This window comes from Prunus mume, linkage group LG7 (genome assembly GCF_029339155.1).
Source record: "Prunus mume cultivar Tortuosa linkage group LG7, ASM2933915v1, whole genome shotgun sequence".
NCBI classification, from domain to species: domain Eukaryota; kingdom Viridiplantae; phylum Streptophyta; class Magnoliopsida; order Rosales; family Rosaceae; genus Prunus; species Prunus mume.
This window is the reverse complement of record NC_142704.1, coordinates 16,114,008-16,130,743: the sequence shown is the minus strand read 5'-3', so window position 1 is coordinate 16,130,743 and position 16,736 is coordinate 16,114,008. Positions and strand designations below refer to the sequence as shown.

The 16,736-nt window shown below is 36.5% G+C and overlaps 2 protein-coding genes across 2 annotated transcripts; both read left to right on the top strand.

Annotated features, from left to right (window-relative positions):
• The first annotated feature begins 3,189 nt into the window (after positions 1–3,189).
• On the top strand, positions 3,190–8,634 carry LOC103328884 (SNF2 domain-containing protein CLASSY 3-like). Its single transcript, XM_008231289.2, is given in 5 exon segments — positions 3,190–3,501; positions 3,813–4,024; positions 4,027–5,366; positions 5,450–5,611; positions 6,553–8,634. Coding segments are annotated over 4 exon segments (3,600 nt in total). The 5' UTR covers positions 3,190–3,501; positions 3,813–3,831; the 3' UTR covers positions 8,458–8,634.
• A 1,857-nt stretch (positions 8,635–10,491) lies between these two features.
• LOC103329033 (protein RAE1-like) lies at positions 10,492–16,376 on the top strand. The gene is made up of 13 exons (XM_089041956.1): positions 10,492–10,667; positions 10,765–10,889; positions 10,970–11,056; positions 11,399–11,476; positions 11,966–12,153; positions 12,512–12,653; positions 12,988–13,068; positions 13,592–13,720; positions 14,407–14,484; positions 14,754–14,824; positions 15,147–15,153; positions 15,814–15,972; positions 16,062–16,376. Exons 2-13 carry the CDS (start codon positions 10,815–10,817, stop codon positions 16,110–16,112), a joined length of 1,146 nt encoding a protein of 381 aa, XP_088898082.1. The 5' UTR covers positions 10,492–10,667; positions 10,765–10,814; the 3' UTR covers positions 16,113–16,376.
• The last annotated feature ends 360 nt before the right edge of the window (positions 16,377–16,736 follow it).

Below are 16,736 nucleotides of genomic sequence, written 5' to 3'. Positions count from 1 at the left end.
TTTCTTGCCTCAGACTGGTGATGACTTTAACAATTTATCTCAGTATAAAGAGGTTGTTCTGGCCAAATGGTTGATGGAATTTAAACTGCTTTTAGGCGAATCGCCTTTTACAAAAACTATAATAATAAATACTCATGCTAGAGAGATGAAAATGCAATTGAACTTCATTTCTGTCGGATGGAAGGTTACTGATTCGGAAATGCTGGATGGACCGTTGACAACTTTGATCGCTGTGTTTCAACTAGAAATCGATACCAAAGGTTGATTCGTAGAGCTTCAATGTTCCTTAAGCTTTTGTGAAGCTTCGAGTGGCGAATGCTGTTTCCTCAGTATGCAGGCGTAAGTGATGCTTTTGAGGACATAATGGGCTAGAGACTGCACTGTGAATTTTGTTGAGGTTTTCCATATTTGGAGAGAACTCAAGCTCTACCTGTTTTGGTTTTTTTTGAACCAAATTTGTAACGAGAGAAATCTCGTTTTGAATGACTTATTTCTTAAGTCTGAGCTTTGGGAATTCTGATCTGAAGCTGGTTTTTCTTGAGATTCAAGTGGGCTAGTTGGTTGATTTTGAGTTGTCTATTTGATTGATGGTTTCCTTGTGTAAGATTTTTGTTTGATTGGATGATGAGTTTTTTTGTGTGTCCTTTACCCTGTTCACTCCTTCTTGTATTTATAGTAAAAATGTTTTTCTGGAGTAGGGTGATTCTGTTTAATATTGGGCGGCAAAAAGATATCTCCCCCTTTTTTATTCTTTAATGGAAAGAAAGAAAATAGGATTTCATCAGTTTTGGCAGATAGGCTCTCAAATAGGCAATCACTTCCATGTTTTTCTTGAAAAAGAACCTAATCTCTTTCCCAATTTCAACTGCCCCTTGTAAGATTTCACCCGTGATTGTTAGTTTGACTTCTTTTTTGGACAGCTCCCTGCTTTCTTGCTTATCCTTCTCTGAGATTGTAACTTGCTTATCTCCTTGGGAGAATTACCTTCTCTGTAAACATAGAATAAAAAATCTCTGAATATATATATGTAAGAAGGATTTGATCTTCAGGGTTTTTAGGTTTTTCAGAACAACTTGATGTCATAAACATTTCAATCACTTCTTCTATGACAATTGTCATTGCTGACTTTTCTTTATCCCAGAGATGTCATGTGGGATTGTTCCTGTTTCTGGGCTCCCCCGTCTTATCATATCGGGCCTGTGAGGCCTAGATTAGCCTTATTTGCTTTGATAAGTTTTGGGTTGGGCTCTTCTGATTTTTGGGCTTCCATCTTTCTTTGATTTTTGCAGCTTTATTATGGGCCTCATTTTGTTGGGCGTGTCAATTTTTAGGCCCAAACACATTCGTAAACCTGTCACCTACAAGGTAATAATAGCATAGCAACAAAATGAGAATTCTAATTAGCATGTGTCTATATACATACCTATAATGTTACTCAACAATACATTGTCAAACATGAGTCGGCAGACTGCACAAAGTTACTTTGGTTAGATGAAAAGCTACACAATATTGTACCGCTTGATAGCTCATCTATATGGCCAAGTTCATTTAATTTTGTGTGCAACTAAGAAACCCATGACAGTCCATATACAAGATACAAGGCCAATAAGTAAACAAAAAGATACAAATTCACACAAGTAATGAGATTGAAGATTGCAATTACAGAATAAATAAACTTTAAATTGGCATGAAATTGGATGAGCATGTCACTATTTAGCTTTTGTTTGAATGAATAAATTAAATAGCCCAATGTTTTCAAAAATGAATAGGGAGGCATGTCGGTTTGTACGAAGGCTTCTTTCAACAGATCGTAAGAACCAGATTTCGGGAAGACGTTAATTGCCTCTTCATGGAAAAAACTTTAAATTTTGCATTCCAATTTTCATGAACCGACAATTCATGCGTTTTTATGAAATTTAATTTGTTCATCTATGTATTTGATTTTAATTAGATGACTTATCCATTTTTCATTTTGCATATTTTTTACACGCACAATATTTGAAGAGAAATATTCAAATATATTCCATTCCCCATCACCTATCTATCATACAAATGGATTTGGAATTTACCCTTTTAAATTTTATTTTTAAAACTAGATGGTTTTCAGACCTATCCTAAAATAAGAAATATCATTATTATGCAAATATTTTGAGTAACCCATCCAACTCACCATGTCAGAAAATCAATAAATAAGAGGTGTTTATTGTACATTTTCAATTAACTCCAAATTTAATTATTCTTATCTTTAATGCCATATGTTTTGGCTTTGAAGTGACCTTTGCAATTCAATACCCAAACCCAAACAAGCAAAAGAATAAAGACCCCCCCAAAACCCTCTTGTACGTTTTATTCTCTATAAAAACAAAAATCCATGCTCCAAAAAAAAAATTAATAATAAAAAAACCCAAAAGGAAAATGAGAAAAAGAGAGGAAAGTTGAAGCCTTCCCAAATTATGCTCGGCAGGCTGACAGACAGCTGTATAGAGGTCTCTACCCTGGAGATTTAAAAAACAGTAATATATTGGGTGGTCAAAGTTCGTGTCTTATCCTCATTGGTTGAGAAATATTTAGTCTTTTTCTTTTTTATTAGTTGACATGAAGTTCTTTTTTTATTTATCATCATAAATTATCATCAGAGCCACTAAAATAATGTAGAGGATAAAACCCAAAGAGATTACCAAAATAGATAAATTAAATACAAATTTATAAATAAACTAAATCCTAGATATGTATTTATAAAAAAATCCAAACACTATTTAAACATATCAACAATTTCAATTTTAGTTGTTTTAGTAAATTTAAATTAATCAACAAGAAATTATCCTATAATTTAGTAGGAGTGAGCACGATCCGGTTTGGCGTTGTTACTTTCTTTATCATCAAATTTCAATAAAGCCAGCTCTTAATTTATTGATTCACAAACCAAGTTCAAATCAAGCCCTTAATATAGTAAAAAGATAAAAATTTACCATTCGACATAATAAATACAAACCCAAACCTCTTGATTTAAAAAATAAATAAAAATTAGCGTAAAGAAGCCAAATACAAGAAAGAACTGAAACAAAAAGAAAGACTCAGAGAGTACATAACGAAATCTTAACCGTTCATCTGCTCGTCCTCTCCTGACGTGGACGCCATCCAGACCCTTGATTGTTCCACCAATCACCGCTCTAGTTAGCAAGCACAAACCTCTCGGCTGTCTGTCGATTTTACTGTTACACCCCTCGCGTCCTTACTACTTCTACGCCAAGAAAGGGTAGCTTTGTCCGAAAAGAGTTTCTCACTTACAGACCCCAATTATTTGACCTCCTGATTCACTCGCAAAGACTCAAAGAAAGAAAAGCGTCCTTTTGCCTGAAGCTCTCTCTCTTCGCTTGGCGTGGCGTGCATGCTCTGAAGCTCTCTCTTTTCGCGCCCTTTTGCCTTCCTCTAGTCCTGGTCACGGTCACGAAGCTCTCATTGTGCTCTTCTCTCTCTGCAAGTTCGCCCTTTTTGCTGCTTGTAAGTCTCTCTGTCTCCCTACCACTCTGTTTTGCTGTTTTATGGTGTGTATATGCGTGTGTTGTATATTTTTGTGTATGTGGGTGTGCGATTTGAGGGAAAAGAGCTGGCTTTGTGATGAGTTTTCTTTGGTGAGAAAAATTGTATTTTGGGGTTATTGTGATAGGCTTCTCTCCTTGCGGTTGCGTGTGTATGTGTATATATATATACACACACACACACACATATGCATGTGTTAGAGCTGATTTGTGTGTGTGATTTTGATGTAAAAGAGCTGACTTTTTGATATTTTTGTGATTTTGGTGGAAAAGGTTCAATCTTTTGGTGCTCATGGACTATAACGCGCCTGTAGCGAAGAGGACACGGCTAAGTGAAGAGAAATACTGGAGAGAGTTATGGGAGAAAAAGGCTGGGAAACGAGAACTCCGTGATGGGTCTGATAAGAAAGGGAAATCACGTAAGGGGTCCAATGTACGGGATTGTGTATCTGTGGATGACTATGAGGAAGCCACTGTGAGTCCATCCAGGGAGGCAAGGACAAGAAAAAGGGTGGGAAAAGAAAATCTGCTGAGGGGTCTAAGAAACAGAGGTCTGGTTGTGATGATTCTGATGAGGGTGACGATCCCAGTGTTGAAATCATCAGTGAAAGTTCATTTGGAAAGCAAGACAATGATTCTGTGGGTTTTGATAGTGTTGAGAGTGCAGGATCAAATGGAAAGAAGTCTAACTCTGGTGCTGTGGACATGGAGAATTTTTTTCCAGTTGAAGTGGAGGATAGTGATGATGGGGTGGTGTATTTGGGTGAAGAGAAAGTAGGAGGTTTTGGTTGTTTGAGTTCAGAGAGGAGTGATGCCTGTGAGGATGCTGCTTCTGATGGCACCACTGAGGATGCTGCTTCTGATGGCTCAGATGAATCTTGGAAGAGTAGTTCCAGTGAGGATTCTATTTCTCATGCCTCAGATGAATCAGATGATGAGGCTTTTGAACCAGAAAACTCAGAAAGTTCTGTATTTTCTAAGTCGTTGAATTCATGCGGTGAAGAGGGGCATGATGATGAAAGAGAGGTTACCAAGAGAAGTGGGAAACCAAGAAAGAGGAAAACTGTTGAGGGTGATGTTGAGGTGAAGAAGGGGCAGGACATTGATGCTAGTGAGATTGCAAAAGGAAGTGGGAAAGCAGAAAAGGGGAAAAGTGTTGAGATTGGTGTGAGGAGAGAGAGAAGGGTTGGGTTGGATATGTCAGTTGGTGCAGATGATGACTTTGATAGCAACAAAGATGATCCTATTCATTCTGCTCAAGAGAAGAGAAGAAGTGAAAAGAAGAGAAGAAAATGTGGAACTGTAAATGATAATGAGGATTCTTCTTCTGGGCATGATAATGACAATGAAGATGTTGATGACGCCAATTGCAGTTGTCCGAGAACTAGGCGCCACGAAAAGAAAACAGGGTCTGATGATGATAGAAGAAATGATGAATGTGACAAGACCTATGGTGGTAGTCCAGAAACTGAGCGTAGTAAATGGAACGATGTCCACGGAGTGTGCAAGAAGAATAAAAGGGATATCGGGAATCTTACTAACAGAAGGTCCATGTGGGCAAAGAAGGATTGCAATGTTTTAAAGATTCTTGTAGATTCCATTTATGAAAAGGGAGAAGGGACACTGAAAGGGTCAATTTCCTTTGGAGATGAAGGCCGTAAAGATGAAAGAAATCCACCAGAATCTACTCTTCCACTTAAGTTCAGTTTTGGAGAGCAGTCAACTGTACCAAAGAAGTCAGAGTGTGATCCAGAAGAAAAAGAACTATGGGACGACCTTGAATTTGCTCTCAGAGCTTCTGAGATTGATTCCTCTGATTCTAATGTGGTAGTTGGTTCTCCTGATCTTGGAAAGTACATTTTTGTTTCTTGCACAAGATCTTTTATTGTAAGTGAATGTTTGATTTGCAGGTTGAAAGTCAAGATTCACTCCCTATTGCTGATGAAGTTGAAACAGTAGCTAGCCTCTGTAGGCGAGGGGTTCATCAGCTTATACTTGATGAAGAGATTGGACTCAGATGCAAGTTTTGCTCTTATTTAGATCAGGAGATCAAGTATATTTTACCAGACTTCGTAAGTCCTGCAATTGTCTTATGAATCTTCCTTTCAGTTAAGATTGATTATGTTAGCATTTTTCGATTGCACTAAAGCTTAGACTCTAGTTATTATTATGATAACACTGAATGTAGAGCATTCTGTGTTGTTTGGAACATGCTTTAGGATGCATCCTTTGTTGGCAATTTTATCCATATAAGTTTTAGATTTAGAGACTTAGAGCAAGGGCTTGCTTACCTAGCTGAGATCCAATATTATATATATATGTATATATTTATATATATATGTATATATATATATATATATATTGTTCTGGTTTGGGTCCGTTATTTGGAATGAAACTATGACGTGTTGACTTCCTTTCCCTGTAACTTGAGTTGGCCAAGTTTGATTGGATCTGAGAGCAAACTCACTGTTCAAGCTGTTGACCAAATTGACGTATTTCAACTGTTGTTTGTTATTATTAGATTTTTATTGTATTTTTTAACAGCTTTTGCATATGCTCGGACTTGATCATTGGTTTAGTTCATTTGGTTACTCAAAGCTTCTGGTGACTTTAACTTGACAGTAATAATTTTTTGGTGTATGTAACTTGACAATGCTTTCTTTCTTTGATATTGAGTGGATCCTTCATCCTCGGACGGGGTTATTTAATGATCTCATTGGTGGGCCATATTTACTTCTAAAGCTGCAACTTGTTGATTTTAGTCTTTCAAATCAGAATTATCAAGTTAGTTATGGTGAATGTCCTTGTTATGTTTGTGGCCAATCTCAATTTTTTGTTAAGGATTTCTTGAGTCTCGTCAAATATATTGCTTTGAATGATTTAGTATATAGGGTCTGATTTTCCCTTCTTTTACTTTCCTTGTCTGCTTTCTGATACTCTGCGCTTATCAACTTAATTGTCATGCTTTATTATATCAGATATGTGAATTTTCCCTTGTGTGTGCATATTCCAGCTTGACTGCCCTTATGGAAGATTTGGCACAAGGGGCTCTGAAACAGACAACCGGTCTATCTTTGATGAGCTTCAATCTCATGCTTCTGATTCTGATCGCCATTCTGGCTATAATTCTCATCCTCATGTTGATGGCACAGTGTGGGACTTAATTCCTGGTGTTAAAAGTAGTATGTATCCCCATCAGCGTGAAGGTTTTGAGTTTATCTGGAAGCATATAGCGGGTGGCATTCATCTTGACAAGTTGAAAAAGCCAAGCAGTGTTGTTGGTGGCAATGGATGCATCATATCACATGCTCCTGGAACAGGCAAAACTCGCCTGACCATTGTCTTTCTCCAGACATACATGAAGTTATTCCCAGAATGCAGGCCGCTTTTGATTGCTCCTCGTAGCATGCTCCTTACGTGGGAAGAGGAGTTTAAAAAATGGAAGCTTGAATTTCCGTTTCACAATCTTAACAACTGGGAGTTATCTGGCAAAGAAAATCAAACAGCTGTAAATTATGTGATGCAAGCTCAAGGCAGGAAAAGTGTCAACATAGAAAGCGGACGAATGCTGAAGTTGTATTCCTGGAGAAAGAAGAGAAGCATCCTGGGGATTAGTTACCGGCTGTTTGAGCAGCTTTCTGGAGCACAGAAAACTGGCTCAGTTGACGAAATGGGGAAAATCCTTCTCGAGTTTCCTGGTCTTGTAGTGTTTGATGAAGGACACACTCCTCGGAATGATCAAAGTCATATGTGGAAGGCTTTGTCAGAAATCAAAACAAAAAGGCGCATTCTTCTCTCTGGAACTCCGTTTCAGAATAATTTTCAGGAGCTCTTCAATACAATCTGCCTCGTGAGGCCAGCTTTTGCAGCCTCGATTGAGTCTACTAAATTCAGTAGAGATCTTCCCAGAAAACGAGGCCGGAAAAGCAATGGAGAGAAATGGAAATGGACTTCTCTGGCCAGCAGTAGTGGAAAAGTTGTTGATGACAAAGAAAAACATGCTACAGAGGTCAAAGCTCAGATTGCACCGTTTGTCCACGTCTATAAAGGTTCTGTGCTGCAAGACAGTCTTCCCGGGTTAAGGAACTCAGTTGTTGTTCTACACCCAACCCAGCTACAGGAGAGGTTTCATAAGAGAATTCAAGTGGTGAAGGAACTGTTTCGATATGAAAACCTAGAGGCTTTAATATCTTTTCATCCTTCCCTCTTGCTTAAGGAAGATGCATTTTCTGCTGACCAGGGTAGGTTACAAGAGCTTAAATTAAATCCTGATGCTGGAGTGAAGGCAAAATTTGTGATGGAACTCATCAGGCTCAGTGATGCTTTGAAAGAAAAGGTTCTTGTTTTCAGTCAGTACATTGATCCCTTAAACCTTACAAGGGATCTTCTGAAATCTCAATTTCAGTGGACTGAAGGGGAAGAGGTGCTGTATATGGATGGAAAAAGTGATATGAAGCAGCGTCAATCCTCAATGAAGGTTTTCAATGACCCATCTAGCAAAGCCAAGGTATTACTAGCTTCAACTAAAGCATGTTCTGAAGGCATAAGCCTTGTTGGAGCTTCCAGGGTTGTGTTGCTGGATGTCACATGGAATCCATCTGTGGAGAGGCAAGCAATATCCCGTGCCTACAGGCTGGGACAGAAGAAGGTTGTGTTTGTCTACCATCTCCTCATGGACAGAACTAACGAGGAGCATAAATACAGTCGCCAAGTTGACAAGAGTCGTTTGTCTGAGTTGGTGTTTTCTGATTCAGACAAGAAGAAGGTTCTTGAGAAGGAAATCCGAGCCACGGTTTCTGAGGATAAAATCTTGCAAGAGATGGCTCAGCACGGGAAACTGAAGCACCTATTTAAAAGCATAGCTTTACTGCATGAAGACATATACTTTGAGCAGCTAGGCCTGTCAACTTTTGGTTAAGACACAGGCACACATTGTAACCCAATGACTGTTTTCAACTCTTGGTTCAAACATATTTTGCGCACTTTATGGTTTCTTAGCTCCAAAATATATTTATGCATTGCCTTGCCTCCAAATTATTGTTTTGGATCTCTAGAGAGGTTGAATTTTTCTTTACAGGGATTTTTTCAGAATGAATATTTTGTTTCCTATCTATCGATTTTATACCGTCTTGGAGTATAGTTATAGAATACATTTCCTGATCAGTCTTAGAGACGATGATCTTATCTATTCTATACAGACTATGCCTAATTATGCGTATGAGATGCATGTTGAATTATAATTAACTAATATTTATGTTGATATAAGAAATACGAGTGATGTGCATGTGTGCATTCAGTGTTTTATTGATGTTGATCCATCATCCATGCATGAATAGCATAATGCCGAATGACAATTACTATGCTGAGCATTTCTCTTACTGGGCTTTACACAAATTAAGGGGAGGACCTCAACCACTGAGTTAAACACCCAAGTGACAAATTATATGAGTTTGGTATCATATTTGCAATGTGAGGGCTGTCATTTATTATACTGATTTGAGATTTGTGAAAGAATTTACACATCTGGATGGATGGCACAGCATAAGTGGGGGCTGTATTCAATTATTCTTGCTAATGTATATTTTTTTCCAACATTCTTGCTAATATTTATGTCTGTGTAGCTGAAAATTATCATATACAAAACTTAATATAACAAAAGTTTTCGGTCATGGAATTTATGAGGCTTGATTTTCCTTTAATTTGTGATGAGTTAGTAAAATAAGTAACCGGAAAAGTACGAACAAAATAAGTACGTATGATTCAGCAAAATTTTGACAAAATGCAAATGAAAAGTTCGGCCACTAATATAATAATTTTTTTTCATTTTTTTATTCAATAATATGTGAAAAATAAGTGAATTCTGTATGTATTATCGAAAATTTTGTAAAAAATACTTGTATTAAACGTGAAGAATACATATGTACATGTATAATACGTTGTATTGTATGTTTGATTTTTAAAACGTGTATTTTATTGAGTCTTTAAGACGTGTACAGAAAACAACAATATTTTAAAAATATAAGTATGTATGAGTATAATTCGAGTATTAAACGAGAAATGCTAACTTGTTATGACTAACGTTTTAGCTTGCAATTAAATATGATATGCATATTAAAAACGTTCTAAAATGTGAACAATGATATGGTCTATAATCTATATGCCTTGTGAAGGCTAAATAACGTAAAGGACTAGTTATATATGTGTATGCCTTGTGAGGCTAAATAAAAAATGTAGAGGGGAATGTGCTCAAGTCTATAAAGGAGTCATTAAGGAGGTAAATCAACTTTTGTGATTGGAGATTCCATGAAGAAAGTTTAATATGGTAGAAACAATCCATACTGTGCGACTTATATATAGCACTTATATTATTATGGAGATATCATTGAGATATTCTTCTGCTTATCCTTAAGGACGTAAGTGCTATTTTATGTGATGTTAGGAAGGGTCTTAAATGTAAATGAGTTTTATCTTATTATTAAAATATTTTAAAATATTTTTTATAAATAATTTTGATTTTGAAATTTTTTAATAGTTAAAATTACTAAAATACCAATGTCATGTCATCGAGTTAATAGTTTTATTGACCAATTTGACGGAATAGGGGAACGGGGGGCGCAGAAATAAAACACAGGGTATATTGACTCAGTTTGAAATATAGGGGTAAAGTATGATTTTTGGTGAAGCACAAAGAACACATCGATAATTAAGCCTTTAAATATTTATGGAGGAAAATGGATTTAACCCTAATAATTATTTTTTTGGGTAATATGCGTGCATGTAATGGTAAAGGTACCAATTGGTCCAAAAGTGAAAGCCCAAAAACTGAAACATACCAATTTCTGAAAATAATTTTATGGCCCATTTCTATTCCATGGGCTTTATCCAGATTAAAACGGAATAGTTATAATAAGCACTCTGCGTTTTCTTGCAAGAAATTGTTTGTTTTCATCTCGTGCGTAAGACCTACGAGCGGGAACTGAGCAACTCTGCGTTAGAGCTACGACAGGGAAGAGAAAACATGCCCTTCCTCACGCATCCCCCTCCTCTATTTATTTGCTCCTCTCCGTTTCTTCAAGCAATCAGCTCCTCCTACTTTTCGTTCAGTTTCTTCTCCTTCCTTCTGCTCAGGTAACTCTCTCTCTCTCTCTCTCTCTCTCTCTCTCTGTGTTTCGGATTTTACTTGTATGATGAACTCACTGTTTCTTTATCTTTTGAAATTTGAAAGTCGACCACGAGCCATTGTCACTATACCACGCTTGCTTGAGTGCAACTTCAATGTCGAAGTTCATGGCTGCTCCAAATGCAAATGCAAATTCAACTTCAAATCCAAATCCAAACAACTCCTTTGAGGTAAATTCATTGTTGATTTTTCTTTGCTTTCATGTATTTATTTTCTGAGTTAATTTAATTTGATTTTACGTGTTTTTTAGGTCACTCAACCTCCAAACGACTCCATATCAAGCCTAAGTTTCAGTCCCAAGAGCAACATTCTGGTCGCCACCTCCTGGGACAACCAGGTTCATGTTCTTTTTCTTTTCTTCGTTTTTTTTTTTGGTTTGGTCAGTTATAAAACCTTAGGTTTTGTTTGTTTGCTAAAAAATTTATTTGTAGAGATTTTGATTGAATTTCTGTGACCATCTTATTTAACTTGTGGTTTATGGACAACCCAGAATATAAGACAATATGCTATGAGGTTAATGTAAATTTTTTTGGTATAATCTGCTTATGTAATTTATGTTAACTGGAATAAGATAAACATGAGGCATTTATAATTTATTTTCTTTTCCGTTTTCTTTCTTTCGCAACCAAACAGTGTATTGTTAGGATTTACTAATGACTGGTGGTGTCCCCTTGTTTAGGTGCGATGCTGGGAGATACAACAGAGCGGAACAAATCTTGTCAGTCAGCCCAAGGCAGCGATATCCCATGACCATCCGGTAACATATTGCACATTGTTTAGGCCAACTTGCTTTGTTTTCGTTTCACACTTGATTTTGAACCTCTTGTATAATTATGGATATATATGCACATACTGGCTTAAAATGAATCAATTATAAGTTCCTATCACAGCGATGGTGCAAGTTAGAAATCCCTGTTCAGAATTTAAATTCTAGATCGCCTGCCTTTACTGTTAGAAGGACAGAATATAATAGTAATTATGGTAGGTGTGCGACCTGTTTGCAAGATCTTAGGTTTCCAATGAAGATGTCAAGGACAATTGCATGTGCAATTGTTATATGGTGCTGATTTCAAAACGAGTAAATTTAATAGTATTTTTATGCAATGTATGTCCTTTTCAAGGAAATTCTGTGATATAACTTGCAACTTTTTCTTTCTTTCTTTCTTTCTTTCTTGTAAGCTGGTCAGAAGTTTATAATATGATTCATGACTTTGTATACACATAGTAATATACTCCATCTATATAGGTTTTGTGCTCAACTTGGAAAGAGGATGGAACAACTGTGTTCTCTGGAGGTTGCGACAAGCAAGTGAAGATGTGGCCTTTGGGTGGCCAGCCAGTAACGGTTGCCGTGCATGATGCACCCATTAAAGAGATTGCTTGGATCCCTGAGATGAGCCTCTTAGTCACAGGAAGCTTGGACAAGACTATGAAGTAAGTAAAACATAGCCTTTGTTCTTGTGTATTTTGAGCTATCTGAAATTTATACACCAGAAATTTGGGGGGTATTCTTTCTAAAATAACTTAATAATTCATTTAAGGTTATGGGAGGTAGTGCCGCTGAGAATGTTGTGCTTTGCTCTTGCCATTTTGGCACCCTTTTTGCTCATATATTTTCTTCTTTGTTACAGAATGTTCTCATTCATCTGAGAACTAAGTTTCTTGTAGTTGTTGACGTGCTGTATTGTTTTTCTACCTTAACTTATTTCATAAATTACTAAAGCTTTGTCATCTTGCCTTGATACCAAGTTTTCTGATTTTTTTATATGAGATCTTCTCTGCCTATCTTCAGGTATTGGGACGTGAGGCAGCCAAATCCAGTGCATACACAACAACTACCTGAGCGCTGTTATGCTCTATCAGTGAGATACCCTCTAATGGTTGTTGGCACTGCAGACAGAAATCTGATTGTTTTTAACTTGCAGAACCCTCAGGTAAATTTTATTTTTAGGAGTTATCAGATTAGATTTATTTTATCAATTTCATGCAAGAAAATCACATTAAAAAGTAAATCAGGCTTACTTATTTAGTAACTTTGTTCACTCCTAGTTTCAAAAATTAACATTTATATAGGCTGTTTTTTTTTTTAAATAAAAAATTTGGCAGTACTATGATGATAAGCTTCTCTAGTTTTTAAGTTTTCAATTCCAGTGAACTTTTCCACAATAAATTGCAACGGTGCTGGGATGTATTATCTGTGTGATTTGATCACCTCCATGAGCGTTCTCTGTTTTGCCTCTAAATTTAATTATTTCCAATCACCAACAGACTGAATTCAAGAGAATTCTTTCGCCCCTAAAGTATCAAACAAGGTGTGTTGCTGCATTTCCTGATCAGCAAGGATTCTTGGTAAGTATTTTCTCTTGTGCTCGTAGTTTTCTGTTCTGAAAATATAGTTCTCCTTTTTTTAAATAGCTTGCTTAGAATGACAAACTATAATATGGTATTCTGCATAATTATTTCCACCAAACATGAATTCATGGTGTGCTTTCTTGTTTATGACTATCAATTGATTAATGTGATAATTTCTGGAGAGTGGAGACACAAGTTAATCTTAGTTATCTAGGGGATATAAAGAATACGAAGTGGTGACCAGTTTTTAAAACATCTTGGACTTTGACATAGAGATTATTGTAATTTCTCAAAATGAGATTTAGAAGAAAAAAAGAGAGGAGAAATTTAAACAGATGTTTGTTGATAGTTGATATGCCTCTTTGTCATCAGTTCTTCCATTTGCCACTGTACTTTCTTTTCTTGACTTATGTGATTGTTGATCATGATGTAAGATCATGCATACTCAGTCTTTGCTTCATAATTATTATATTCTCTGAATAGTTAACTAATTATGATTCTGACATTATGATGTAACCAGGTTGGCTGTATTGAAGGGAGGGTTGGCGTACATCATCTGGATGAAAAACAAAATGATAAAAACTTTACCTTTAAGTGCCATAGAGAGGGCACCAGGATATACTCAGTCAACTCTCTGAACTTCCATCCAGTATGATTTTCCTGTATCTTTTTCCTTTTTCATATTATATATATATATTTTTTCTTTTTCTTTTTCTGGATAAAGCACTAAGGGGCTAAATAATGTTTGTATTTCTTATGGTGGCTTACCTTAAACTTAAGAAATCTCTTCGTTAATTTAGTGTTCTCATGTTTCAGTATCCTTATTAAGAAAAAATCACTGAGATTGTTTTCAACCTTGTCATCCATAGACTGTGATGTTTTTGTAGAAGTATGGTATTAGTATCATTGGTACAGTCCTCACCTTAAAATTACACGATTTGGATATTATTCTATCTAGTTCAGGTTTCAGATTTATGCTATCTATCGTTCAGGTTTCAAATTTTTGATATCAGTGGATTTATTGGCATATGCACGAATTTTAGAGTTTCCTTTAAATATATTTCAGATGATTTTGTTCTATTATATGAGGTAATGAGTTGTGTCGGAAATTGCCACCCCTACTTTAAGTGCGTTTGGATCAGTGTACTTTGTTTTACTTCAGAATTATGACTGGGAATGCCTAATTATATTTTCTATGATCAGTCCGAACTCTTTTTTGTAGCATTCATTATGGTTCTTGTTAGGTTGTTCAAAGAAATGATGGATAAATTTGTGTTTTCATGTTCTGTTACTATTATTTGTAATTTTAAAGCTTATTTGTGTCCCTTGTCTCAGGTGCATCACACATTTACTACTGCTGGTTCTGATGGTTCTTTCACTTTTTGGGACAAGGATAGCAAACAGAGACTAAAGGTTTCTCCCGCATCTATTTTCTATTTCTTTTCTCTTTGTATTATGCGCTTCTTAACTGTTGGTTGTGTTCTGATAAGTAAAAGTTGCTGCTAATCTGGCAGGCTTACTTTGTTGTCTTTAATTCTGCAGAATCCATATTCTTTTTCTGGCATGTCCTTGCCAATTCTCCTACTCTCTCCTTTTTTTTATATGTTCAGTCTATGACTGATCCTCTGTATTTATATGCGTATGGGTGTCTGATACAGTTTTTTTTCCCCCTGATTTTTCAGGTAATGTCAAGGTGCAATCAACCTATACCTTGCAGTACGTTCAACAATGATGGTTCCATATTTGCATATGGGTAATTCTCTTTCTTCATGATTGCACAACCAATATGAAGACTCTCTCTCTCTCTCTGTGTACTCACACACACCACCTGCGCACATAAATTCACAGCACTCACACATACCAAAGCAGACTAATCTATAGCAGTGTTTTCACAACACTAACGCATAAATTCACAATACTCTCACACACACCACCTTGTGTCATGACTTCATTGATCTATAGTAATATTCTGAGGGTTCTCTTATATACTTGTTGCTTAAATTTCCACTAAATTAGTATCATGCTCTACTTAAGATCATTCTCGACTGTTAATATCATTGATTCATGTGACTCAGTCATTGTGTAATGTAAATTTAGAAAAAGGGAAATACCATCCTAACGTTTTTGGGTTTCCTCTTTCAAATCTGGGGTCGGGAATGACTTCTTGTGCACATGTGTACAATTCATGTTCTTCAACTGGTTTAAGGTGGTAAAAGTAGTTATGTTAGAATACATTTTGGGAAACAGAGTACGGCCAGCTAAACCTTTATGAGGAGAGGTCATTCAACCGTACACTATTATGGCATGCTTTTATTATTTGGGTACAAAGGAGACCAGGAGGTTCAAACTTTTTGCTTGATTCTGGGGGTAAATGTCCACTGCCACTGGAGCTACAACCCCCCACGACTATATTATGACTTTATAGTAAACCATCCTTGAATATTTAGATTGCCGTTGTACCAAAATTTCAGGCAATGCTTTTTGTGGATGCATTTTTATATTAGTTCTTGCGATGATGATCAACCTTTCTGCAATCTCAATTTGTACCTCCAATAAACCTTAGCTCTCGCCTTTGATTAATGTGTTTTTTTTTTCTCTTGTTGTGTGCCATTGTACAATGATGTTTATTTCTGTACACAAGTGACTAAGTGGTAGAGTAACTAAATGCCTAGCATTGCACCTTTAAATTGATGGTTATGCTTTCTGTACAAGCCAATATGACTTGAAAACTGATTGCACAAGACTCAAACAAACTCTCTCTCCGCATATTTTCTTCTCATAATTTTAAATTGCAGATCTTTTCCAAACTTGTGTTTGCAGGTTTGCTATGATTGGGGCAAGGGTGCAGAAAAACATAATCCAGCTACCGCAAAGAACTACATTTTCCTCCATGTGCCACAGGTATATTCAGACAACACATTTCAACAATTTTGTTCATGATGGCCTGAAAATACTCAAGACTGCACGTTTATATGTTTCTTTGGTTGCAGGAAGCCGAGGTTAAAAGGAAACCACGAGTCAACACTGGTGGAAAAAGGTGAAGCTGGTCGACCAGCCACGGCGGTTATGAGCTATTTCTGTATGTGGAAGTTTTTAGTTACTGACGTTTGATCAAGTCGAGCCCCTCTGACAGACATTTAGGAAGTTTTTTTTTTGGGGGCCAGAGAGGAAGATTCCCCTAGTCCTTTTTTGAGTTTCCATTCCCTGTGAAGCTGCTCCCATCACTTTGTTCTTAGACTAGGTCAGGTTGTGCTGCAAATATTCCTTTTCTGGAGCTAAAATGATCTGACGGGATCTTGTTCTTTTGTTCTGAGAATTCAAAACCTTAAAAAGTTTTGGCTAAATTTCATTGACCTTTGATGTTTGTGCCTATTTCACTAACCTCTCTCCTCATATTTAGGAGCTCCTAGAGGCCTCTCTATTTTAGAAGCTGGATTGGAGTTGTATTTTTCTAATTCCTCCCTAAAATTTGTCTAAGGAGGTGATTTTAGGAGCCTATTGTGGATGTTCTTAAGAGGATATCCTACAGATTTTATGTAGAGAGAAGAAGACTATATGTGAGCGGTTTTTTTTATATATTTATTTATAATTTGTTTGAATTCTTTTCTGTGGAAGAAATTTCAGAATTTGTCCCCTGGTTTGGTTCTCTAGCTCTCTGTTTTTCT